The sequence below is a fragment of the Mustela erminea genome, chromosome 6 (assembly GCF_009829155.1).
Source record: "Mustela erminea isolate mMusErm1 chromosome 6, mMusErm1.Pri, whole genome shotgun sequence".
Lineage (NCBI taxonomy): Eukaryota > Metazoa > Chordata > Mammalia > Carnivora > Mustelidae > Mustela > Mustela erminea.
In genome coordinates this window covers 101,440,112-101,467,620 of record NC_045619.1, presented here as the reverse complement: position 1 = coordinate 101,467,620, position 27,509 = coordinate 101,440,112, and the positions used below count along the sequence as shown (strand labels likewise).

At 44.8% G+C, this 27,509-nt stretch overlaps 1 protein-coding gene across 1 annotated transcript in view; it reads right to left on the bottom strand.

The window, feature by feature from the left end:
- LPCAT3 (lysophosphatidylcholine acyltransferase 3) overlaps nucleotides 1–26,897 on the bottom strand; it is a 39,168-nt gene extending 12,271 nt beyond the window's left edge. Inside the window, exon 1 of the mRNA XM_032348924.1 lies at nucleotides 26,627–26,897. Within this exon, the coding sequence (XP_032204815.1) occupies nucleotides 26,627–26,777 (151 nt within the window). The 5' untranslated portion in view covers nucleotides 26,778–26,897. The remainder of the gene's footprint in view (nucleotides 1–26,626) is intronic.
- Nucleotides 26,898–27,509: the final 612 nt, after the last annotated feature.

Genomic DNA, 27,509 nt, shown 5'->3' with positions numbered 1-27,509 from the left:
ATTTGACAGACAGAGATCACAAGTAGGCAGAGAGGCAGGCAGAGAGGGAGGGGGAAGCAGGCTCCCTGCTGAGCAGAGAGCCCGATGCAGGGCTCGATCCCAAAACCCTGAGACCAGGGCCTGAGCCAAAGGCAGAGGCTTAACCCACTGAGCCACCCAGGCGCCCCCTTTCATGTGCTTTTTTTTTTTTTTTTTTTAAATTTGAACTTTTTTTTTTTTTTTTTTAGATTTATTTATTTATTTATTTGACAGAGAGAGATCACAGTAGGCAGAGAAGCAGGCAGAGAGAGAGAGAGGAGGAAGCAGGCTCCCTGCTGAGCAGAGAGCCCGATGCGGGACTCGATCCCAGGACCCTGAGATCATGACCTGAGCTGAAGGCAGCGGCTTAACCCACTGAGCCACCCAGGCGCCCCCTTTCATGTGCTTTTAATGAATCTTTTACCCAGGCGTGATTTTTTTTTAACACCATGGACTGGTCATTTGGAAAATACTGGTTCACTGAGTTAGGCAGATCTCCCAAATATTGACCTCTGTTGTTAGAATACGATATCAAAAAAATCCTATTTCTCAGTATCACCACTAATTTCCAGCAGCCAAGTCTTTATATATAGAGAAGTTGTCAAGCTCCTGGTGATGGATATAACTTTACCTGTTCCAGTCCCCAGACTCTGGGAGGCACTGGGGTTACTTTCTGTCTATATGGACTGTCTACTCTAGGGACTGAATACAGATGGAGTCATATAATATGTAGACTTTTATGTCTGGCCATTTTCACTTAGTATAATGTTTTCAAGGTTCATTTATGTTGCTGCACATATTAATTCTTCATTAATTTTTTTTTATTTGAGTACAGCTGACACACAACGTTCTATCAGTTTCAGGTGTACAACATAGTGATCCAACTCATCTCCACATGAAGCTATGCTCCCAGTGCATTACTCTTTATGGATGAATATTCTTCTGTATGGATACACCGTATTTTATTTATCCTTTTAATAGCTGATGGACATCTGGGTTGTTTCCACTTCTTGGGTTTTACTGAATAAATGGGACATTTGTGTCCAATTTTACGTGTGAACATGTATTTTCTGTTCTCTTAGGTATATATATACCTAAGAGTGGGTCTCTCAGTCCTTTTACCCTCTATTCCTGCACCTCAGTTGGTGGTGTAGACCAGTTTTTCAAATTTCCCATTTGTTATGGACCAAATTTCCCATTTGTTGTGGACCAATACAAAGTCACAGGCTACAAAAGTTCCTAAATGTTTGCTCTCACTTTCTCACCTTGCTTTGACTGGCAAAGGGTGGCTGTCTATAATCTGAATAGATCGTACTGATGACTATTTTCTATTTCAATGAAAGCTGTTTTTCTGGCTCCTCCTAACTATGGCTGATTTCCAGGATTTGGTGTTGACCCTGCACCTTGTTGGTGACACTGCCTCTCTGGAAACTGCACTACTCTCCTGTGCCTTAATAGGATGTTCATGCCAAAGACAAACATATCTTCAGCTTTAATCCTAACTTCTCAAGTTTCAGTTCCCCATTTCCTACTTCCTGGTGGGGCATTCTTAGTTTGGTATCTCATGCCATCTAAAACACGGTCTTTAGGAAAACACGACTTCCCGCCTACTCAGCCTTCTCTTGGCTGCTTTTTTTAATTTATGGGGCTACCATTCCCCAGGTCACACAACCACATGCAAAAGCCTGAAGGTGTCTTGTCTCCTTCCTGTCCTTGGGTCTCTGGACATCCCTCTTTTCCAGTGGTTCTCGCTAATGTCCACCCCTCCTTTGCTTTCTGTACTATGTTCAAGCATAGTACAGAAGGCCTTCAAGCACTCGCCTTTGAACTGCTGCACTTGAGTGCCGGCTGTGACCTCCCACTTGATCTCTCCCGAAGCCTGAGGCTGCCAGCCACCCTCCACCAGAGTACTCTTCTTTCTACTCCTGCTCAGAAAACAGTGACCCCCAAATGACTACTCACCAGGGGACCAGTCCCTAAGCCCAAGACTCAAGGTCTATCTTCTAAACTACATTTCTAGTTTCTCTGCTGCAGCTAAAACCGATCTGCTAGTTTTTGCCCCAACATGTCTTACGTCTTTTGTCTCTAGACCTTAGGTCACACCAATCCCTTTATGTGGAACACCTTCTCCAACCACTCCTCTACCAAGTGAGGTCCTACCCGTTCTCGGAAAGACAGTTCAAGTGCTTCCTTCTGTATGGCTACCCTCAGACCACAATGAACCCATGACCCCCTGTATTATACATGGCACTTAGTAGGACTAAGACTCGTTTGGCAAATCATTATATATTAGAATATGTCACTCCTTACATTTTTGTTTTATATTACACTTTTTACCTGTTCAATCTCTTTTCCTCAAGGCCTATGTCTTTGAATTTCCCATAGCACACTAACCTATATACTTGATTTTTTGTTTGATCGATCAACAGTAATGGACTCAAGCATCAGTTTCCTCATCTGTAAAATTGGGGATAGTACCTGCCTCAATGAGTTTGTCTAAGGACTAAAGAAGACAATGCATATAAGGTAGCTAGCATAGTGCTAACTAACTATTGTAGGTGGTCAAAGACTTACACAAATACACATTCGCAGAGAGTGAGAGGGAGGTAAATGGGGCAAACTGTTTTCCAAACACCTTCTTTCACCTTCCTGCTAATGGACTTTACCACCCCTTGTCTCCCCAGACCCTTACCACACTCCTTAGCTCAAATTTCTCTCTCTCTATTTATTTTTTTTTTTTTTAAAGGGGCACCTGGGTGGCTCAGTCAACCTGACTTCGGCTCAGGTCATGTTCCAGGGATCCTGTGATTGAGCCCCGCGTCAGACTCCCTGCTCAGCGGGAAGCCTGCTTCTCCCTCTCCCACTCCCCCTACTTCTGTTCCCTCTCTCGCTGTGTCTCTCTCTGTCAAATAAATAAATAAAATATTAAAAAAAAAAAGTTAGTGGGAAGAAAAGCAGGCCTTTTCTGAGAAATTCTGGGGCAAATGGGTATCAGAGCTTCTGAATCTAATCTTCATTCCATGTGACAACCAAATGACTAAGGGATTTCCTTTCCATCTGCATTTCAGAAGAAGATTCATAGCATATTTACTTTATAAGGATACTGACTTTGGTTTGTTAAAGAGCACTCTTTCCAAAATGCAATGCTGAATAAAGGCACTGGATGGTTGGAAGAAGGCGGACTTTGGAGTGAAGACAGATCTCGGTTTGAATCCCCATTCTGCTACTTACTAGCTGTCATCTCAGGCTGGTTGATCGTTAACCTCGTAGTCCTCAGTTTCTGTTAAACTTTTCGCTCCTCAGCACAAGGAGTATCTAGCTTAGGGCTTGTATATTAAGCCTGGTATAAAATCAGGTGCTCAGTAAACGCGAGACTGCCCCACACCTGCTTTAGTGGTGAGGGGCTCAGCGATCTTGTCCAGTCGCACCCGTTTGCCGATGTCTCCCAAATTTTCATCTTCAGCCCAGACCTCTCCTCAGGACCCCACACTGGTATGGACTACTCAACACTTCGAGAATGCACATGCCTAAACAGATACCTCAAATCCAACAAACACTGCTGCCTTACCTTCCTCACTGAAGCTGCTCCTCCCCTTGGCCGGCCCCATTTCAGCAAACGGCAACTTAGCCTTCATTCCCTTAGGACTGAAACCGTGCAACCTTGCCTCCATTCTTTTTTTTTTTTTTTTTTAAAGATTTTATTTATTTATTTGACAGACAGAGATCACAAGCAGGCAGACAGGCAGGCAGAGAGAGGGAGAGGAGGAAGCAGGCTCCCTGCAGAGCAGAGAGCCCGATGCGTTACTCGATCCCAGGACCCTGAGATCATGACCCGAGCCGGAGGCAGTGGCTTAACCCACTGAGTCACCCAGGCGCCCCACTTGCCTCCATTCTTGACCTGCCCCCCTTCTGGCCTCAACCCAATCAGTCCATAAATCCTGTCTGTCTACCTTGAGAGTAAACCCAGAATCTGGCCACCCTGACCCCTGGTCCAAGCCAACACCACCTCTGGCCTGTGTTACCATATAGCTCGCTGCCTGACTCACCTCTCGCTTCTACCATAACACAGCACCCGCAAGGCTTCTATTCTAAGTTAGATCAGCTCATTCCTCTGCTCGAAACCCTCAGAAGGCCTCCAACCTCGCTGAGGAAAAGCCAAAATCCAACCAGAACCTATGGGATCTGTTTGCCCTTCCCAGACCGAGCTTTCTCTGACTCATCTCTACCACTCTGCCCCAGCCAAAAAGCTCTCCCTTCTGGGTAGTCGGGCAGGTTCAACCCAGAGCCGCCACCTTAACAGGTTCCTTGCCTGAAATGCCCTTTGCACAGATAAGCTCAAGCTGCTCAGGTCTTTACTAAAATGTCACCTTATCAGTGAGGCCTTCCCTGACCTTCCTATCTAAAACTGCACATGCTTCCCCCCAACCTTCACCCGCCACCAACACATACTTCCTGTTCTCTGCTTCACTCTTCCTTTTTCCCTTGCACTTATTAACTGCTTTTTTACACACTATGTGTTTTATTTATTTACCAGTCTTTGGAAATAGGAATTTTTGTCTATTCACCCCTCCCGCCACTATGCCAGGGCTTAGCACAAATCCGGGTACAATAAAGGTCTCAAAAATATTTGTTGAATGGGTGAGAGAACGAAAGGATGAATGAGGGAATATTCTATTCTCTAGGCTGCCAATAAAATATTGATTAAGCAGCCATTATGTGGTCAGCACTGCATTAGGCCAAAAGGGGGCTGTGGCAGAATTAGAAGAGGTTTTTTAACTCTTAAGGAGCTTTTTAGAGAGGGAGAGAGAAAAGGGGTACCAAACACTGATGTTCACTATTTGCTACACAGAACAGCCAATGCTAGAGAAGTTAGAAAGGAGAGAGAGCAATAAAGACCAGAGCAGTCAGGACGAATTAGTTAAGGAAGACAGTAATGTGGACACGTGGAGGTAGGAAAGAACCTGGACGAGTCACTTCAAGAGGGGCCCGCTAGCAGAGGGGTAATACAACATAACAGAGCAGATAGGAAGGTTTGGGAAACTGGGCAGAGTCTGAAACTGACACAAGAGGAAAAAAAAAATCCATAGGATTGACTGGATGTGGGGGACAATGGAAAAGGACAAATTGAAGATGAGTGAACCACTGTGACAGTCTTCCAGAGTTTTGCTGGAACGGCTCCTAAAATTGGAACAACTCTCTATCCCCTGTCATATTTTTAAGTCACCATCTGTCATTGATAAGCTTAAACAAGAGCAAATGATGTTTTTTATTTTTCCCCCTAAGTCCGTTGAAACTGCGCTGTACGTACACATGGAAAATGTCTGGCCAATGGCAGGCTAATTGGCTCAATCAGACTTCCTGTCGAAAGAGGTCTAAGCTCATTTTTAAGTTCCGATAAACATGTTCATATGTTCCCCTCAGAATGACCATCTTATTTCTGAAATCTAGTTTTAAGATGGGTAGATACAGTTGCTGCGAATTTGTCACCTAGATTAGACAAGGGCTGCTCATGCTGTATGTTAATTATACTTAATAAAAATAACTAAGGGGCGCCTGGGTGGTCCGGTCGGGTAAGTATCTGCCTTTGGCTCAAGTCATGATCTTGTGGTCCTCGGATCGAGAGCCCTGCTTCCGATTCTCTGCTCAGGCAGGGAGCCTGCTTCTCCTTCTCCCTCTGCTGCTCTGCCCGCTTGTGCTCCCTTTCAAATAAATAAAAATCTTAAAAAAAAGAATAATTAAAAAAAATAAGGGGCTGCTCCTCTTTGCTTTACTTTTGTGGCATCCTGTGAGATTTTTATACTGTGGGGCAACTTACTATGCCTTTTTTCTCCTTGTCTAAGGCCTAAAGGGTGACTTTAAGGTAGTTGGGAAAGGAGCGTCTTTGGAGGAGTCTCGAGCTCATCTGTTTTAGACAAGAGCACATATGGAAGCCGCAAATCGAGAAACTGATTCCTTATCCATGCTAACGTACCCCGTGGAAAGTCTTTGTGTATCCCTAGAGTACACATATCCCAACATGAAGACACCTGGCCTTGAGGTTTCCCTTCTGGGAAGTAAAAAAGAAGGCAGTACCACTGACAGAGACACAAAGACTGGAGGGGGAAGCTGGCTCTGGTGGTGCTGCTGCTGGTGAGAGCTGGAGCCCCGGAAAAAGATAACCTCTCCTCAGGACAGGCCATGAAACACAGGTGGGCCAGGGGCCGAGTCTTGGAAAATGCCTATAATTCAAGGCAGTGGAAGCAAAAGAAATGGAGATAAAACAGGAAAATAAGGAGGTAAATCAGGTTGGTGGAAACGTGAGAAAGGAGAAAGTATTTTAGCAAGAAAGGAATTTAATCACATCAGACCTTACAGAGGCCAGCGAGGGTGAGGAAGAGGATAAGGTCACTGAAGTCACAGTGACGTCATTAGGAACTCGGCAATGGCAGCAGCTTGATGGATGTGGAGACCAGGAGAAGGTGGCCAGTTAAAAAGGCAGTGAGCAGAGTGCCTGGGTGGCTCAGTGGGTTAAAAAGGCAGTGAGTGGATAAAGGGGAAATACAGGCCAGATATGAAGGTTATCAGTATGAGAAGTTTGGCAACAGACAACTGGCCAGAGAGCATGGCCGCTGAGTGAAGGGAACCATTCCTCAAACAGAGGCATTCTGTCCACATGTGTTTGCTGGAAGAAAGCAGTAGAGTGGAAAAGAGACTGCGTATGCCACAGGAGCAATGATTTACCTCAGAAAGGAGGAAAGAACCCTGGCTCTTTCCCTGAGGCTGGAAGGCCAGGAGAAGAGGCCGGCAAAGAAACATGGAAGGCAGAGGCTGATGTTCATGAAAAGAACCTTAATCTCTGGGGCACCTGGGTGGCTCAGTGGGTTAAGCCTCTGCCTTTGGCTCAGGTCGTGGTCTCAGGGTCCTGCTATTGAGCCCCGCATCGGGCTCTCTGCTCGGCAGGGAGCCTGCTTCCTCCTCTCTCTCTCTGCCTGCCTCTCTGCCTACTTGTGATCTCTGTCTGTCAAATGAAAAAATAAAATCTTAAAAAAGATCCTTAATCTCCTCAGTGAAAGCGGTGACGGGGCCATTCTTGGGAAGAACAATGTGACCGGGGGTGGGTGGGTGGACAGGAAACACAACCCATTCCAGGGGCATCGATCGCCCAGAGGTGAGTCTCTTCTCCTTGGGAAGGTTAGTGAAAACCGCAGGGGGCAAGTCCACAGCTGTGAAACATTTCTCCTTCTCCAGAAGTTCTAAATTCTATAGGAATACAGGGGAGTGCTCAGACTTCTGACTGAAAACATCACTGCCAGTTCACGCCTATCCTTGTCTGAACAGGATCTGCTCCAGCTGGGGCACTGGTGGATGGCACGTCTGCCCTACGAGAAGTTTTGCAGAAATGATTCCAAGCAATTTAACTGGTAAGTAACTTCATTATATGAAAACAAATAAATCATACACAACAGAACTTGCAGCTGGCCTGTATCTTAAAGACAACATGCGACCTCAATGGTGTTTGTCTGAACAGCCACTGTTTGCTAAGGACGCTGGAGCCCAAGAGCACATTTCCTGCGTTTTCCACCAGGCCTACATGGAACTGTCTGGGAGAAAACTTAAAGATTTTATTTATTTATTTATTTGTCAGAGAGAGAGAGAGCGCGAGAGCGAGAGAGCACGCGCACAAGCAGGCAGAGAGGCACGCAGAGGTGGAGAGAGAAGCAGGCTCCCTGCTGAGCACAGAGCCTGAAGTGGGACTCCATCCCAGGACCCTGGGATCATGACCCAAGTCAAAGGCAGCAGCTTAGCTGACTGAGCCACCCAAGTGCCCTGGGAGAAAACTTAAGAAGCTCCACTTGAAATCTATGCTTTTAGGGCACCTGGGTGGCTCAGTTGGTTGAATGGGGACTGCCTTCAGCTCAGGTCATGATCCTGGAGTCCCGAGATCAAGTCCTTCATTGGGCTCCCTGCTCAGCAGGGCGGGGTGGGGGTCTGCTTCTCCCTCTGACCCTCCCCCTCTCATGCTCTCTCCCTCTCTCTCAAATAAATAAATAAAATCTTAAAAAAGAAAAAAAATAAATCTATGCTTTTACGTCCTTTTCTCCAGATTCAGAGGAAGATGTCTCTCCCTCCTCTTTAAATATCTCCTCCTCCCTTTGGGTCCCGATCCTTGGAATTCTACCCATCTCAGTCTTTCCGCAGAACTTCCCTTCCAGTCTTTCTTGCTAGCTTTCTTATTCTTTCCTTCTTCCTTTATTATTGTCACTGACACCGGTTAATATCAAGGAACATTTACTGAATTCTTACTACACGTCACGCACTGAGTTAAGCACTTTACACACATTATCCCACTTAATCCTCAGAACTATTTGAAGTAAGAAATAATATTATTGTCTTCAGTGTCTGAATGAGCAAAAACACATCAAAGCAGTTAGATAACCGGTCTGTGCTGATCAGCGAGTAACTGACGCAGTTGGATGCTAACCTCTGGTTTCACCTCTAGGTCCATGACTTAAGCAAGCCCCTAGCAAATGACCTCCCCTACATTCAAACAGCACAGGCTCTTGGTTTTCCCCTTCTAGCCACCCGCCCACCTCTTGTCCCTTTGCTGCTGCTTCTGGCTACTGTTCAGTTCCACTTCGTCCTTTTGTTAATCTCCTAGAATCATTGGATAACTCATTGTCTCTATTTCTCTTTTTAAAAAAATTTTCTTTATTTGACAGAGATCATCAGTAGGCAGAGAGGCAGGCAGAAAGGGAGGGGGAAGCAGGGTCCCCGCTGAGCAGAGAGCCCGATGTGGGGCTCGATCCCAGGACCCCAGGATCATGCCCTAAGCCGAAGGCAGAGGCTTAACCCACTGAGCCACCCAAGCACCCCTTTGTCTCTATTTCTTGTCTATCCCTTTCTTTTTCAGCCTTCAGCTCTGCTTTTAAGGACTGTTTACTGACAAGATTATGTCAACTCTTTGGAATTTCTAGTTACAGATGGCTGAAAAAAAAAACCCATTTCATCCTTATTTTACCTGGATGTTGTAATTTTTCTAGACTATGGAAGGTTATCATGGATAATGGGTATTTTGTTTTGGGCAATACTGAAAGGCCATATTGGAAGTACCTATCACATTTCAGTCAAATTTTTCTAAGAATCCCAGACCAGAATATAAAACAGGACTGCTTTTGAACCTGGCTTATTTGTAATTTTTGTTTGTAGTTAAATTTTATCAAGTATTGTCCCATGAAAATTTTATCATAATTACTTCTACTTTGAAGATCTGCCACTCAATTCTTTTTCCATCAAAAGTGGAAATTCCTTGTGCTAAACAACTATGTAGAGAAAAGACAGACATGGAAATAGGAAGGACACTGCCTGACCCTGTCTAGTCAATGTATCGGTAACTGATGAGGCATTTACACTGAGTTACTGATCACTCTGTATCTGGAAGAGTGTTTGTAGATTACAGATATTTAGGTGAGAATGAAGCTCTCACCTTTGGAATTTGTTCAGAACTGGTCCTTTGTTTCTCTTCACCAGATTAAGCTTATTGACATTACGGGCAAGGTGCCAACACACCTTCTACCCTCTGACAATCTTGTATAGCTCGGGCTGAGTCATATGCTGAATGGTTATTCACAGGATATATGGATTCTTAGAATCTGAAGCAATCTTAGAAATCACTGAGTCCAAAACCTTCATTAGATAAGACACAGAGGCCCAGAGCGGATAGCTAACATGCTCAAGGTTAAGAGAGAACAGCTCAAGTTAGAATCCACATCACCTGACTTCCATTCTGATATTCTTGCCACATGCCTTGGCACTTGGCAGTGACCTGCGAGTGAATCACTAATAACTACCTGTGTGCTTTTAAAGCTACAATCTACTTTCAAGCACCTGGTTGCAGACACAAGCACACTCATGTTCATGTTTGCTTATCCTCCTATCTAAAAACAACTAAAAACTACATTTTCTTCACAATGATTTATTTATTTGAGAGAGAGAGACACACACAGAGAGAATGAGCAGGGGGATGGGCAGCGGGAGAGGAAGACCTGTAGATTCTCCACCGAGCAGGGAGCCCAATGTGGGGTTTGAGCCCAGGATCCAGAGACCACAATCTCTGAGCGGAAATCAAGAGCTGGACACTCAACTGCCTGAGCCACCCAGCTGCCCCCCCCACCCCCAAACTACATTTTAATGTTAAATCTAGGTGCTCTCCTGTACTTGCTTTGTTCATTCGATTCTTGGGGACTCCCAGTCCCTATCTTCATGCAGTGCAGTAAGAATACAGCAGTTCCTTTCTGAAAGTCTCCTCCTGCTGAGTATCTCAAATATTTTGACAACTCTGACATAGGATTGAAGAAAACTGGGACAAGTGATCAAAATGTCCTGGGGATAAAAGAACAGAGGGACATTTCAAAGGTAAATGAGTGGATGGCTGTTACTTGTGAGAAAGAACAAAAAAGGGTTTTCTATGAAGGTTAAGAAATACTAGTTTTTTAGTCATTTAACCCAACCAAACCACCTAAACGAGCTGCCCCAAAGTCTCACCAAAAGTAATTCTTTAATTGCTCCATTTAAGTCAAGTGCTCTCAGTAAGAAGCAAGGCCATCTGAAGCTCACAGACACACACCCTGGCTAACTGGTAAAACGGACTACAGAAGCTGAAAAGTTATGACACGATGCAAGTGTTGTTTGGTGTCATGCCACAGGGAGTGAGAGACACGGAGGTTGTCACTAGCTTTTTAGTCCCGGAGTTAGCTGTCCATCATGGCGAGCCCTCCTGAGCATTTCAAGTCTGACTAGACAGCAGCAGGGACATCAAGCACGTGATCTGCAAGTCTGAACATCTGGTTATAGTATTTTTCTATACTACTAGTTTGTTCGAATGGTCACGGAGTTAGTTACTTTAGAGAACTGTTTTTTCCTAAATCTTAATCTACATAAATTTACAGACCGAAGGAATGTTACAGCTCAAAGAGTCTGCTGACTGGCATTTCTCCCTTGCAGTAGAATAGGGACAAAAGCTGTTCAAGACTGACTCTGAAGTGCTTTAAGGTACCAAAATGCCTTAACAAGCGAAGATAAAATGATACTCCCGTCATCTGTATTCAGTACACTTTTTAAAAAAAGGTTTTTTCACTTTTTTTTTTTTTAAAGATTTTATTTATTTGACAGAGAGAGATCACAAGTAGGCAGAGAGGCAGGCAGAGAGAGAGGGGGAAGCAGGATCCCTGCTGAGCAGAGAGCCGGACGCGGGCCCGATCCCAGGACCCTAAAATCATGATCCAAGCCGAAGGCAGAGGCTTAACCCACTGAGCCACCCAGGTGCCCCCAAACTCTTTTTTTTTTTTAAAGATTTTATTTATTTGTCAGTGAGAGAGCACAAGCAGGGGGAGTGGCAGGCAGAGTGGCCAGAGGGAGAAGTGGGCTCCCTGCTGAACAAGGAGCCCAATATGGGACTTGATCCCAGGACCCTGGGATCATGACCTGAGCTGAAGGCAGACGCCTAACGGACTGAGCCACCCAGGTGTCCCATCAGTCCACTTCTATCACATTTTAATTCTTTGTAAATTAATACACCATATGGTGACAAATTCCAGCCAGATTATCTGATCAACCAGAATATCCCTGGGCTCAGAAATCAGGAGTAATCTAGTTCAGAAATTCAGCTCTGCAGCAGGGGTGAACAGATCCCTTAGATCTCAATGTGTTCAACTGTGAAACAGGGAAAGTGCTAGCCGTTATCTGCAGGCTGTGGTACAGATTAAAAGAGAAAATACCTGTAAAAGTGTCACACATGGATGTCCTTGAGGCCACTTTAAAAATATTGACATTTGAGCAAATATTTTAAATAAGTTTATCTATACCGAACTTAAACTTCGAGGCTTCTTTTAACTGGCCTGGCCACTGCCCACCTCATGATTAAACTAAATTAAACTTACAGCAAGTTTCAAAAATAAAGGTTTGTAAATTGCACCTCATACTCCCAGGAAGAAGCCCAATGGCCACAAAGCTACTAAAGCTTCTGCTTCAAGGCCCTTCCTTTGCAGAGGCCCCTTTTAAGGCCCTGGGGGGTTGGGGCGGTGGTGGAGGCAGGAGCTAAGGACCAGTTCACATGGTCATATGTATCCGTGAAACTTATAAGCTATTTTTGTATCCTTTTTCCTAAAAAAAGGTCCCCACGATTATATAAGCTTCAGGTCCCAAATCCAAGATTTGGATCTGGGATTTAAAAAAAAAAAAAAAAAAGCAACCACCATAACAAAACTAGGCACTGGTCAGAAAATCCTTCTACTCCCAGGATCCCATGGGTACAGGGCTTCAGCCAAGGTCTTCCAAATGACAGGCATACTCCCCAACTAAGTTCCAGTGGGGGTTCCGGGTGGGGGTGGGGCATTTGGCAGCAGGGGGTTCCTGGCTGTTGGTGGCTAGGCTACACAGGCCTAGGGAGGGGTGAGGCTGAGAAGGCTCTGACAGGATTGAGACTGGTAGGCAGGAAGAGCCAGCTGGGGCGTAGGATGCAAGGGTGGTATGTGGGAAGCAAATGTGGAAGAGAAGGGGCACAAAGACTGTCAAATGTAGACTTTGGGTACACTGTCACCCCTAGGCAAGTGTATGGAGTAATGGATTGCCTACAACCCCTCTTCCTTGCTCAATAACAGTCTGACACACAGAGGCTGAAATGCAGTGTACATCAAGAGACTACGGGAGGCAAGGGAACGCTGCCAGAGCTAGGGCGAGGAGAAGGGAGGGAAGCGGGGGGACCCTGGGGTGGGGGTGGGATGAAGTAGCCTGTATTGCATATGCTAAAGCAGTGTGTTTCAGATGTTTAAGTCCAAGAGAGAGGAGAGGATTGCAGAAATCATCCAGCAGAGATGTTTATCACCTGGGAAAACAGGCCCTTTCTGGGCACAGTGAGAAGCAATGGACTGGCTGGGCTCCCACAGCACCCCCCCCCCCCTCTGATGGGTCTGCCCCTCCTCTTGCCTCTTCTTTTCCTTTTCTGCCCTTTCTGTTCCTGTTTTCTTCTCTTCCTTCCCTTGCACAGGCCTGAAGTATCTTAACCCCCTTATTAAAAAGATTTTATTTATTTATTTGAGATAGTGAGGGAGAGAGTCAAAGGGAGAGAGGATGAGCAGGGCGAAGGGGCAGAGGGAGAGGGACTCCCAGCTTAGCACAGAGCTCCAGGGACTCAATCCCAGGACTGTGAGATCATGACCGGAGCTGAAGGCAGACACTTAACCTACTGACCTGCCCAGGTGCCCCCTCTCCCTGATTTTCAATGCTTTCTGGATTTTACACATTATGGGTTCTCTCTCAGTAATGTCTAGCTAGTATGCAGTAACGTGGGGTTTCCTCCCCTTTTAATTCATGGCACTGGTCTTCAGTGGAGAAATGCCCTTTGCTCCTGTTGTGACTTGATCTGGCGTAGGGCTGCCCAAGGGTTGCCCTGTCCCATTGGCTAATTAGCTGCTCTTTCTCCAACCCTCCCAAATACTTGTCATGAGGATTTCTCTCTTGTGTTTAGATTTGCCAAATCTAATCTTTGTAAATACAAACAAGGTGAGACTTTTTCCTTAGGCATTTTGGCAAATGCTTTCTTACAGTCAAGATTCTAACAAGAAAGATAACAGCATTATACCCTGTAATTGTCCTCATGAATCTGAACAGGTGTAATTGTTGGGTTCTCACTCTACCTGAGATCATACATGGTCCCTCTTTAGTCTTTTTTTAAGTCTAGAATTCAGTGAATTTTAGTCTGTTCACAATGTTGTGCAAGCATCCCCAGTGTCTCAAGGCCAGAACATTTCTATTCCCCGGACAAGAAACCCCACCCCTCCTAGCAGTCACTCCCAATTCAACCCTTCTTTCATCCCCTGGCAACCACAACCACAAGCCCACCTTCTGTCTTTAAGAAATCTTCTTATACTGGCATCGCCTGATTGGCTCAGCTAGTTGAGCAAGGAGTCTCAGGACTGAGTCCCCCATTGGGCTCCCTGCTCAGCAGGGGTCTGCTTCTTTCTCTGACCTCTTCCCTCTTGTGCTCTCTCTCAAATAAATAAATAAAATATTAAAAAAATAAAAAAAGAATCTGCTTATTCCGGGGACACCTGGGTGGCTCACTAAGTTAAGTGGTGGCTTTTGGCTCAGGGCTCAGGTCATGATCCTGGGGTCCTGGGATTGAGTCCCACAACAGGCTCCTGGCTCGGTGGGGAGCCTGCCTCTTCCTCTGCCTGCTGCTCCCCCTGTTTGTGCTGTCTCTCTGATAAATAAATACAATCTTAAAAAAAGGGGGGGGGCGCCTGGGTGGCTCAGTGGGTTAAAGCCTCTGCCTTCGGCTCAGGTCATGATCCCAGGGTCCTGGGATCAAGCCCCGTATCGGGCTCTCTGCTCTGTGGGGAGCCTGCTTCCCCCTCAATCTCTGCCTAATTGTGATCTGTCTGTCAAATAAATAAATGAAAACTAAAAAAAAAAAAGGAATGTGCTTATTCTGGGCATTTCATATAAACAGAATCATACCAAATGCGCCCATTTCTCAGCCTGACATTAACATAACAAAAACATTAGGGTAACAGTTTCAAGGTCCATCCATGCATCCACCTGTTGGAGAACAAATAGTTGTTTCCACTTTTTGGCCTTTATAACAATGCTATCAACATTTGTGTATAAGTTTTTGTGTGAACACACACCTTCAATTCTCTTGAGTATAGAACTAGGGGTGGCATGGCTAGGTCACGCTGTAATTATTTAACTTTGAGACACTGCTCAACTGTTTCCCATGGTGGCTGTACTGTTTTCCATTCCCATCAGCGACCCATGAGGGTTCCAAGTTCTCCACAGCCTCACCAACACTTGCTTATTTCATTTTTTTTTTTTTTTAATAACCATACCAGCAGGTGTGAAGTGGTATGTCACTGTGATTTTAATTTTTATTTCCTAAATGACTAATAAGCTGAGCATTTTTCTGTGTGCTTATTGGCCATTTGTACGTCTTGCTTAGACAAGTGTCTATTCATATCCTTTGCCATTTTTTAATTGAGTTATAACTTTTTATTACTGAATTATTAAGAGTTCTTGACAGAATCTGGGTACTAGATCCTTATCAGATATATGGTTTACAATTTTTTTTTTAATTCGATGGGTTATCTTTTCATTTTCTTGGTAGTATCCTCTGATGTACAAAAGTTGGAAATGATCTACTTCTTTCTATGTCGAGCATTTCAATACTACTTGAAGATTTGGGAAGAATTTAAAAAACATTTTAAAATTATATATTTTATTTATTCATTTTTTTAAAGATTTTATTTGTTTATTTGAGAGAGAGTGAGAGGGGAGAGGTCAGAGGGAGAAGCAGACTCCCTGCTGAGCAGGAAGCCTGATGCAGGACTTGATCCCGGGACTCCAGGATCATGGCCTGAGCTGAAGGCAGTTGCTTAACCAACTCAGCCACCCACAAGCCTTATTTTTTAATTTTTTTTTTAAGTAGGCTCCACACTCAGCATGGGGCCCAATGTTGGGCTTGAACTTACAACCCTGAGATCAAGACCTGAGCTGGGTCAAGAGCCAGTTGCTCAACCCACTAAGCCACCCAGGCACCCTTAAAAATTACATATTTTAGAATAAAAAAATACTTTATAAAACCAAAGGGTAAGACTTGAAAAAACTGGGAGCTTTTGGTGATCTGATGACCTAAGTCCCCATAAACAATTATGTCAGGTTCTTAGTATAAATAATATAAATGCATGCCACCTAGTTCCCAGTTTTGCTTTTGTTTACTACTCTTTAGTTTTTCATTAAAAAAAAATTATTTAAAAATAATCTCTCTACCCAACATGGGGCTTGAACTCACAACCCTGAGATCAAGAACTGGATACTCTACTGACTGAGCCAGCTGGGTGCCCCTGTTTATTACTCTTTCAGAAGAACCAACGAAGAATTTAAAAATGGAATCAGATTATCCTTTGGCTAGAGAATGAGGATTTCTAGAAGCACTTAAAACAGCTCAACGTTTTTTGTCAGGGCCCCAGTATATTGGTACTCGAACTATAATCAATCTTTCCCCCTTTTGTCGGAGGTAGATACCATAGGAGCCTTACAGGGCACAACTCCAGCTGGCCTGCTTGCTGGCTTCCAAACTGAAGTTTTGTATTTATGGACAGCAATCCAGAGCGGTGTCCAGGTCCATCTGAGTTTAGAATTGCTACCACAGCAGAAATCGGAAACTTCAGGAGCTAGAAGGCACTGACCATGTCTACGGGGATGTCACTTCTCATTACAGCATACACAACTATACAGTGATCAGAACTTTAACCTCCTGGGATCTCATATCCTCCTCAGATCTGCACGCGACATGTGCGCATGAATCCTTTTTCTTTTACAGTGAACTGCCTGCAAAATTACTATCTCACTGTTCATAATTTTATGTAGCAGTATGACTATGTAGGCTTTTCTTATGAAAATGCCATAGCAACATGAATACTTGGTATTGAAAGCATCTTTAATGGACAAAAGCTTTTTATTTTGCATTTAAACTTAGCCTGTGCTTGGACTGGGGGCATTTATTTACTTATTTTTTGTTGTTAAAAGATTTCATTTATTTATTGACAGAAAGAGAGAGCAGAAACAGAGGGAACAGCAGAGGGAGAAGCAGACTCCCCACCGAGCAGGGAGCCCGATGTGGGACTTGATCCCAGGACCCCGACCTGAGCTAAAGGCAGACGCTTGACTGACTGAACCACCCAGGTGGCACGCCCCAGAGTGGGGCATTTACATAGTCACCTTGTTAACTTCATGTGAGCCAAGAACAAAACCTGGGTCTGATCATTTTTTGGCGTGATCTTCACCCTGCTTTCTGACAATGTCCTTATAGCTAGAAAGCAGTAACATTCTACCAGAAGCCTCTATTACTAACAACTTTGGTACATATGGCGCTTAGATAGAATACTTCATTCAAGGTGTCTGGAATTTAATGACTCTTGCTTTATCTTCAAAGCCAGTGCCTGAATAGAGAGGAACTTGGATTTAAAAACCAGTCCATTTTAAGCCCAAAGGCAATTCTTACCCAGAAATTACTTATCTTTATTTTTAGTGTCTTACTCTCTACCTCCCTTCTCATTTTGAAAACAGGCAGAAATAAAGACACATGCAACATCTTTTGGGCTGCATGAATCATGGACAGGCTTTGAAGGTCTCTAGGGAACTACTGAGGCATCACCACGAGAACTCCAGGAGGTGGTCCTAAATCTCCTGGCCCCCGACTTCAGCAGTTGCTGGAAAAATGTCAACACAGAAACACACACACACACACACACACACACACACACACACACACACACAGACACCCCTACCTTAAACAGTCTATGTTTGAGAAGGGCAGTTTGCCTAGAACAGCTTTTCCTGGCAGCTGCAACTAGGCCACCTCATTTTTGTTAAAGCTACAAGTCACAGTTTATATTAACTGTATTCAGAAATGTGAGTCAGTCGATGAAGAGAAGGCTGGAGTGCTCGAGGTAGGTGACGCAAGCCAGAAAGGGAAAGATGGAACTAGGAGTCCAAGCCCCTTATGGAAAAAACTCCTCCATATTTAACCTTCTTATCAAAAGTGTGAAACAGACAGCGGAGGTAAGGATATGAGTTAGAAGGTAGAGATGACAATGATATCATTGACATAATAATATTAACAGTAACATTCAGTAAGAAGAATGTATTTGAAGAATAAGTGATGTTAGCAAATGGCATTTCTAACAAGTTCCTAGGACGCAAGCCAGCAGATGCTAGGAGGTACCCATGCTGCTGGTCCCAAGACCACGCTTGGAAAGGGAGGGATAAGTATTTATTAAGGGAAGGAAGGAACAATTATTTAAAACTACTTTGGGGACGGGGGATGCCTGGGTGGCTTGGTCTATTAAGCATCTGCTTTTTACTCAGGTCATGAGCGCAGGGTCCTGAGATGGAGCCCCGAGTCGGGAGGCTGCTTTTCCTTCTCCCTTTAACTGCCGCTCCCCCTGCTTGTGCTCACTTGCTCTCTATCAAATAAACAAAAATCTTAAAAAACAAAACTACTTTGGGTCAAAGGTTTATACATTTTACCTCATTCAGTCCTACTGAGCTTCCCAATTTGCCTTCCCCACTTTTCTAGGGCAGAGGAGAATGAACACATCTGCGCCACGGGTATGACTGAGTGATTCTCTGGATGTTGGGCATTTCTTTGACGACTACACTATTTTTAAAAATTCACGTAAATTTCGCACTCTTTCCAAATATTGCTTGTTATGAATTAAATCCAATTTAAGTAACTATTAGATAAACTGCTTAATGCTTAACTTCAATCCTTTAGTGAAACTGCCCTTTGGGAACACGAGGAAATGGATGGCTGAAGTTTAATAATTAGTCTATGGTGACGCAACTAGTACATACTTAATCTGAACACAGTCTGTACCTGGGCCAGCAGGTGTTGGAAGACAACGCACATCCCACTCTTTTATTCTGCCATTTTACCCCCACCTACCCGAAAGGTCTATTAGGTGTTTCTCTCCGACTCCTATATGGGTCCTCTATATATGGACCACCTGCTGTTCCTCAGATTCTCTTACTTTTCCTGATCTTCACATGTATGTTCATTATTCTTTGTAGCTAGAAAGATTCCTCTCTCATTTCTACCTTACTAGAATCTTCTATAAGGTCCAGCTGAAATACCATTTCCTTTTTGAAGACCAGTCCCATTTTTGAAAGGCTGCTGCAATAAACACCTCCAGTGAGTTCTGATGGCTGCCCAGACAGATTTAAGGTCAGTAGATATATAATTATTTTTGTTGAATTAGGTTGGGATATAATCTCATGGGCCCAAATTTCCAGATGCCTCTGTAAATGAATGATTCTATTTGACATTAAAGTTATAATGGCATTCAAAACATGAAGTTTTGGGGCACCTGGGTGGCTCAGTTGGTTATGCATCTGCCTCCAGCTCTGGTCATGATCCCAGGGTCCTGGGATTGAGCCCTGCTTCCCGCTCTCTGCTCAGCAGGGAGTCTCCCTCTCCCTCTGTCCTTCCTCCCTGCTCTTGCTCTCTCTCTCTCTCTCAAATAAATAATCTTTAAAACACAAACAAACCAAAAAACAAAACAGAGCATTAAGTTTTGTGCAATATAAGATACCGAAGTACAGACAAAAAGGAGATGAAAGAATGTATTTAAAAGAAGTTGCCAGGGGTGCCTGGGAGGCTCAGTCCATTGAGTATCTGGCTCCTGATTTCAGCACAGGTCTCTTGTTAGAATTATGAGATGGAGCCCCGCTTCAGATGTAGCACTAGGCGTGAAGCCTGGTCAGGATTCTCTCTCCCCATCTTCCCCACTCTCCTCTCTCTCTAAAAAAAAAAAAAAAAAAAAAAAAATCTTCAAAGACAAAGATTTATATTATGACAAAATCTGTGGCTATGAATTAGAATAAAGTCTCAAAATGTAGACTTTCCCTAGACTTTAAGAATTGGAAGAAGGCTTGAAAATCATCTATGGTCAGAAGTCACATTTGTTTGGTTAATGCTGTTTAATTTCCATCTATCTTGGCTTTGGTCTCTTTATATTGTAATTTCAGTGCTACTTGAAGAAAGCTTTTTGCACTGAATAATAGATTTAGTTCCGAAGGGCCAGACCTGACTGGTCTAAGAGGAACTGAACTGCAGGACCTACTTTGATTTTAAAGGTTTTTAACCTTAGTCATGCTAACCCAAACCTCTGAGGAATGAGTCCTTACCCCACCAAGTGCAATTTCTTCCTTCCTTCCTTCCTTTAAAAAAAAAAAGAAAGAAAAGAAAAGATTTACTTATTTATTTGAGAGAGAGAGAGAGGAGGGGCAGAAGGAGAGAGAGAATCCTGAAGCAGACTCCCTGGTGAACGGGGAGCCCAAAACAGAGCTCAGTCGCATGACCCTGAGACTATGACCTGAGATGAAATCAAGAATAAGACACTTAGGGGCATCTGGGTGGCTCAGTCGTTAAGCATCTGTCTTCAGCTCAGGTCATGATCCCAGTGTCCTGGGAGCGAGCCCCACATTGGGCTAAGCTTCTCCCTCTCCCACACCCCTGCTTGTGTTCCCTCTCTCGCTGTGTCTCTCTGTGTCAAATAAATAAATAAAATCTTAAAAAAAAAAAAAAATCAGCCTCTTAACCGATGGAACCACCAGACACGGCCCAGGTACAATTTCTGATCAGTCTAACAGCCAAGCCACAGTCATGGCCAACACTAGAGGAGACCACTCATACTAAGCAGGTGGCCATCTAGTCCATTTGGCCAGCTCCAGCTTTGGCCGCTGAGAGGTATTTCATGTGCTGACTCCATCTTGGCTTACCCACGTAAGTGAAGAGAACAGGACACCAAGGGCATTTATCTTTTCCACCCCCACACTCTCTTTGCAATCCCAGTGTGATCAAGAGCAGGGACTTTAGAGCGGGGTAGAAATAGGTTTGACCTCTGACAAGTTACTTAACCTCTGAAGGCCCCAGTTTCCTATCTGCACAAGGGTGAGGATAACAGTACTTTAATTATCTCATGGGTAACCTGGCAGGCGTAGGTGGGGTATGTTGAGTACTTCAGATGATGTTGTAGGCATACCAGTCTTTCATGAATGTCAGCGATTGTTACTACAGGCCAGGTGTGGTGAATGTTAACATACTCTATCAACAAGAATTGTGTTCTCTGCTCTTTGTACATGCCTCTCCATGGTGTTTCAAGCCCTCCCTGATTCCATTATGATATCAACACTGACTCCTAAAACCCTATTCTGTATTCCAACTTCTTTCCTGAGCTCAAGCTTGGGTTTCGTAACTCTTAAGACACCTGGAGGTGGCCTGGGAACCTAGAGCAAATCCAAAACAAGACCACTGCCTGGCAGGGCACAGTATGGGACGCTCCTCTGGACCTCTCTGCATTCGTGAGATATCATTATCTTTCCAGCAGAAGGACTGAGTGGGTTATTATTTTTATTTTTTTAAAAATTGCTTCTTCATCCTCCATTTAATCAGCGGCCAAGTCATATAGTCACATGCTCACTTAGTCAATAAATACTTCTTGCCTTTTTCAGAAGCCAGGTATGGTGTTCCACTCTGGGAAATACTGTGATGGGCAAAACTGACATGATTTCTGCTCTCATCCACAAATATGGAATCACTAATGGGAATATACACGTGGGAGGAAATTTCAGTGGGTATGAGAAAGTGCAACAGGGACATCATACAAAATCAGAGTCAGGGGCTCCTGGGTAACTCAGATGGTTATGTGTCTGCCTTCAGCTTGGGTGATGATCCCAGGGTCCTAGGACAGAATCCCACATCTGGCTCCCTGCTCAGCGGGGAGCCTGCTGCTCCCTCCCCCTTTGCCAAACCCTCCCCCTGCTTGTGCTTTCTCTCTCTCTGTCAAATAAATAAATAAGATCTTTAAAAAATAAAATAAAATAAAGTAAGAGTCAGGAAAGAACTCTCAGATCACAGGAAGTGACAATCTGAACTGAGACCCCAAAGATGAAAGGAGTCTGTCAGGTGAATAATGAATGAAGAACATTCTGGGTAGCTGCATTAGCAGGTACAAAGGCTCCGAGGTAGGAAACCACTTAATGCCTTTCTCTGAGGAACTGAAAAGAAGGCAGTGTGGTTAAAAAGTTGTGAGCTTGCTTGAGATGAGGCTGGTAAAGCAGGCAGGGGCTCACTAGCTGTGTACGGAAGGAGAGGCACCGGATCCCACCACTTTCTTAGGGGTGGAGGGAGGGGCAAGAACAGAATTAGAGAACAGTTTGGAGGCTGCTCCTGTGGTTCTGGTGACAGATGGCCAGCGGCTGTGGCGAAGGAAAAAAGGGGATGTATTGGAGACACAATTTGGAGGTGGTATTGACAGGACTTGGGGACTGGGATGTGGGGAGAGGCTGAAAGGGAGGTGCAAGGCTGAGTCTTAGATTTCTGGTGTGAGCAGCTGTAGATGCAAGTGTATGCAGAAGCTACTTTTCAAAAGATTCTGCGTTCCTAAAATACCTCACATGAGATCCCTATTTTCCCCTCTTGGTGCAACCACCTTGTCTCCGAGTCCATATAACCATCTGGATCATTGCTCTTTCTCGCTGGCTTCCTTACTTCCTGTCTGTGTCTGCTTCAAATCACCCCATGCTGATAATCACCCCATTATTTTCCCAATACAGCTCTGGTCATATTATTTCTCTTTCAAATACCTCCCACGGTTCCCTATCACTGACTTAATTAAGCACGAACCCCTTGCTTTGGCTCTCCAGGCTCTATGATCTACCTTTCCAGTCTTCTTTATTTTTTTTTAGGGGGGGGCGAAGGAGAGGGAGGGAGAATCCCAAGCAGTCTCCATGACAGGCACAGAGTCCAACGTGGGGCTCCACCCCAGGACCCCAAGATCATGACCTGAGGAGAAATCAAAAGTCGGACCCTCAACCGACTGGGCCACCCAGGTGCCCCTTTGGTCTGATTTCCACCGCTTCTTTATTTAAGTCCTGTTTTAGTGCCAGTGGACTACTTCCTGTTCCACCATATCCACTCCACGTCTACCACTCCAACGCCTTTGCTCACGGTATTCCCTTCCGTCTCACCATCTCAGTCTGTTGGAACCTTATTCAGCTTTCAAAGTTCATTAAAGGTCCAATCTCTCAATCTCATACAGCTTTGTAATTCTCTTATGGCACTTAGATTTGTCTTTTATTGTGGCTGTTAGAGTACTTATCTCTGGCTCATTCCCTACCCTCAAACTGTAGACAATACTTTGGAGTGCGTGGCTCTGATTACTCATACTGCAGGGTCCATTGTAGGGTTTAACTCCCAGTAGGTACCTTTGCTTGAATTTACTTGTAACAACTCGTGTTATGGATGAGGGAGCAGAAGGCTAGCTGAGGACAAAGCACAAGCAGACACCCCTCAAGCTCTCCTCTCCCCTCACTCCTGGGTGGGATAGGTGTAACATTCCTCCAGGAAACTTCCAGCTATCTTAATGCTAATGCTTCGCTTGAGGGAAAAACAGCCTTAGCTTGATAATAGCAATGCAACCAGTGTCCAGAGGGTCTTCTTTAGCATATCAAAGTCCTTTTGGACACCTCCCATTTTCTCTACCTCTCCCAACTCCCAAGTATATAAATGGCCACTCTTCACAACCCAGGTGCTGAAGTTTTGGCCCACAGGTCCTGTCCCTGTGCTTTCATAAAATCACCTTTTTGCACAAAGATGTCCCAAGAATTCTTTCTTGGCCCTCAGCTCCAGACCCCACCAATATTCCAGAACTGTATCATTAAGTATCCTAAAGAGTAGTAAGACCCCAGGTGTTGAAGGGGATGTTATTTTCAACACCATAGCAAAACACCATAGCAAAATTGACCTTCCATCAAATTCCTTGTGATCTTACAAAAGACAAACATACATGCATCCCTTTAATGGAGTTTTCTGGCTGTTTAAAATAATCCAAGGCAGTGGTACTCAGAAACTTATCCTTTCCTTGAAGTACTGAATATAAAAAATTACGGCGTCTAACTCAGGGTTTTTCAAACTACTTGTAACCGATTTATAGGTCCTGAAACTAATTTAGTGGGACAAAGCAGTGCTGAAAAACAAAACAGAAACTAGCTACATACACAGCTTTATAAGGATAAAGAATTTTCCCTGAAACTTTTGTTTCATATATACATATATATATGTCATGATTTGTTTCATATATATATATATATATATATATATATATATATGTCATGATTAACTATTTCTCACCATGGGTTACAGTCACAAAGGTTTGAAAGGAACTGCATTAATGATTTAATGCCTACCCCAAGATCAGTACACAGAACTTGAGCAGGAAAAGTAAGATGTTAAGAAAATAGCAATGAAACTGTCTAATTAAAAGTTATTCACACTTAAGGGGCACCTAGGTGGTTCAGTCTGTTAAGCATCTGACTCTTGATTTTTAGCTCAGATCAGGATCTCAGTGTTGTGAGATCAAGCCCCTTTCTCGCTGGAGCATAGAGCCTGCTTAAGATTCTCTCTCTCCATCTGCCCCTTCTGACTCCCCACCCCAAACACTCTCTCTCTAAAAAGCAAAAACTTGGGCGCCTGGGTGGCTCAGTGGGTTAAGCCACTGCCTTCGGCTCAGGTCATGATCTCAGGGTCCTGGGATCGAGTCCCGCATCGGGCTCTCTGCTCCGCAGGGAGCCTGCTTCCTTCTATCTCTCTCTCTGCCTGCCTCTCAGTGTACTTGTAATTTCTCTCTGTCAAATAAATAAATAAAATCTTAAAAAATAAAAATAAAAATAAAAATAAAAAGCAAAAACTCCTAAAAAAAAAAAAAGATATTCATACTTTAAAATGTGAATGTCTTATATACCTAACTCTTCCCTTGGGGTGTCTGTAAGTGCCTTTAACCCACATTAATTGTGAATTAATAGAAAGTGGGTTAGAATCATTTTGGACTATAGGCCTTCTTGGTACATCTGACAAGGATTTCCTCTAGTATCCCCATTACCCAAGACAGCAGGGGTTCTGGAACCAGGAACTCCACTGCTGAAAGGCTACGGGTCTCTAGGTTACAATACGCAGAAATGGTAATACCTTTGTAAGGAAAACATTTACAACCAGACTGCACTCTTTCTTCCATGCACATGTCAAGCCTATCAGTTTCTGTCTGCATGTAGGTATTTAATCCATACCTAGAAAACACAATCCTATATATCAATGCGGAATGGCTATGCCTGATAACAGGCAACAGCACATGGAAGATAGGAAGGGGGGATCTGGGAAATGGCAGAATGGCAAGGGGGTTCAGGAGTACAGTAGATGTTTTATACCAAGTGTTTATCGCTTGATGACTGGTGGTGATGGGAGGAGAGTAGAGGGGAAGGATATGGAGAAAACAATTTCCCAGTCAGCTGTATGCCCCACGATAGCACAGCAGTAGCTCCCCAGGAGCGCACAGGCAGTATTCGATCACATCAGCACAAAACGGACAAATTCCAAGCCCTAATTTCAGCCCTAGCTCCATTCAACAGGTTGCCCCTAATAATTTGTTGCTACTTATGTTACATTCTCAATTTATAGTGGAGGAATCAACAGTGAGCTTCCAAATGAATGAACACAAACACTCTTAAATGCCAATTACAACACCAACAAATAAGTGGGTGAGAAACAAGTCTCAAGGAGTAGAAGTTCAAAGCTGCTGTGGTGTGAAGAATTCTAGATTGGGGTTTTGATAAATCTGGGTTAGATCTGAGAGATACTGAGGTGCCTTTTGCCTTTTACACTTCTACAAGGGAGGGAAAAGGGGACCTTTAGTTGGAAGAAAGGAAGATCAGCTTGGTTTTATATGTAAAAAGCAAGTAACAATTATAGCAGCTGCTAAGGTTATTTAAATATAAATGAATGCCTCTCACATTATCTAGATCTAGTTAACACCCTTAGGTGATATCATATTCAATGTTTCTACTGACTACTGGATACATTCCAAACTTCTTTCTGGCATTTAAGGAATCCCACATCTAACTTTTATCCCCAACTTCTCATGACTCTGATCTCTAATCTCTTGTCCCAGTCCTGTTTGCTTAATTCTTCCCTACCCCTACTCTCCTAGCTGGAAGTCCCATAACCTTCATAAAACCTTCCAACTACTCAAACGTTTATGCATCAGCTCTTGACCTTTGAATTCCTACAGGACTTTACAAGCTGTCCTTCTAGGTAGGCATTAGTGTCCTCATTTCATAGATAAGCAAATTGAGGCCCAGAGGGGTTAAGGAACTCGCCCAGGGTCCCACGGTCCACCAGCAGCAGCAAGGCTGGGTCTGACTTGCTTGCCTTCCCAAGTCCACACTTTCCCCCCCCGTCATTGTGCCATGCTGCTTCCTTGTATTAAAAAACCAAGGAGGAAGGATGCAGCAAAAAAGCCTATAAAGCAGTTATAATTCAGCTTGTTGTGACATAAAGTCAGACACATCACATCCTTTGAACCATATGGGTAATAAACGCTTGGAGTAGCATAGTTTTTAAAGGGGGTTGTCAGTCCTGTTTCCCAAGCCCAGTATTAAAATGATATCCCAGGATAAATGACAGGTGAGTAAAGTTAAGAAGGGGGGAAAAAGCAACAAGGTATAAGAAGAAAACACCAGAAACAAGACAGAAAAGAGAAGTAAGTGTAATATAAGCTGGCAATGCAGAAAAAGACTCCGAACATGCAAGGACAGAATTCGGGGCTTAGGGACCCACAAAGCTAATACCTAAGTTAGGGAGCCTATCCCTACCGACAAGAAGCGCGCATGTGTGAGAGTTGATATTAATAACAGACAGCAGTACACATGGACAAAGAGTGAACTCAAGAGAGAGACAAATAAGGATAGGTCGTGGGGACATAGGGGAGATCATGGCATAATGAGGGGCCAGAAGGGTACAGCAGGGGTCACAGAGAAAGGTAAAGAGGTTCAGAGGGCACGGCGCCCCCAGACTCGAGGAAAGACTTGTCTTCCTCTCGATAGCTGGTCGGCGTGATTGAAGATTCACATCCGCACCCCACAAAGCCATCCTGGGTGGCTCCGGAAAGTGAGGGGGGGGTCACGTCCCCATTCCCCGGGGACTCCGCGAGGGGGCGGAGCGAGGCAGGAGGGTCCTTACCCATAAAGATGGAGATGATGAGCCGCAGCGCCTGTTCCGACGCGCCCAGGGTCGTCGCCAACTTGTTAAGGCTCAGCTCCTCGAAACCAAACCGCAGCACCTTCGCCAGCTCCGCCACCGTTCCCACGTCCCCCTCAGCTGCGGACGCCATCTTTGCTCCGGGCGTCCCCCAGGGACCCCCCAGCTCCGCGCGCCCCGAATGTGGGCACAAGGCTGTAGCTTCACCCCCAATTCCGGCCCGGAGCCCGCCCACGGCGTGCGCATTGGCTGCGGGCCCGCCCAGCGGCTCCAGACTCCCCCGGCTATTGGTCGGCCTGAGAAGGGGGCGGGGCCTAGGGAAGCAAGGTAGGCAGAGGGCGGGTCTGAACGTTTGTAAAGCAAAGGTGACTCCCGCCGAGAATGAGCGCGGGGCGGGGCGGGGGCGGGGCTTGGAATCGGGAACTAGAGTTGCGATTGGAAAAGACTAAAGCCGGCGGCGAGGTGATTGTACAACTCGGTTCTAACTGCTTGGGGGAGGAGTCGGTGAGGGCGAGTGTCCTGCCGGCTCGTGCGCTGCCTTCCCATTGGCTGAGGCGGGAGCAGGCGAGAGTCGGGACGGGGGGGGGGGCCGTCACCCGACCGCGAGGTTACTCTCGGTCGCCGGCGAGCCGGGGTTACTGGGGCATGTAACGGAGAGGGCGGGAATTCCTGGAGCGGCTTCGCGAGCGCCTCCTAACGGCAGCTCCGGGCCGTTCTCAAACCGTTAGCACGCCGCCTTCACTGCGCATCGCTTTTCGCGCAATCTGCTGTGTTAAACCCTCACCTTTCCCGAGAGGCGAGGAAACTGACGTATGCCGTTTTAGTCTTTGTTGGTTTTATCACAATAAACGAGTTTGTCACTATG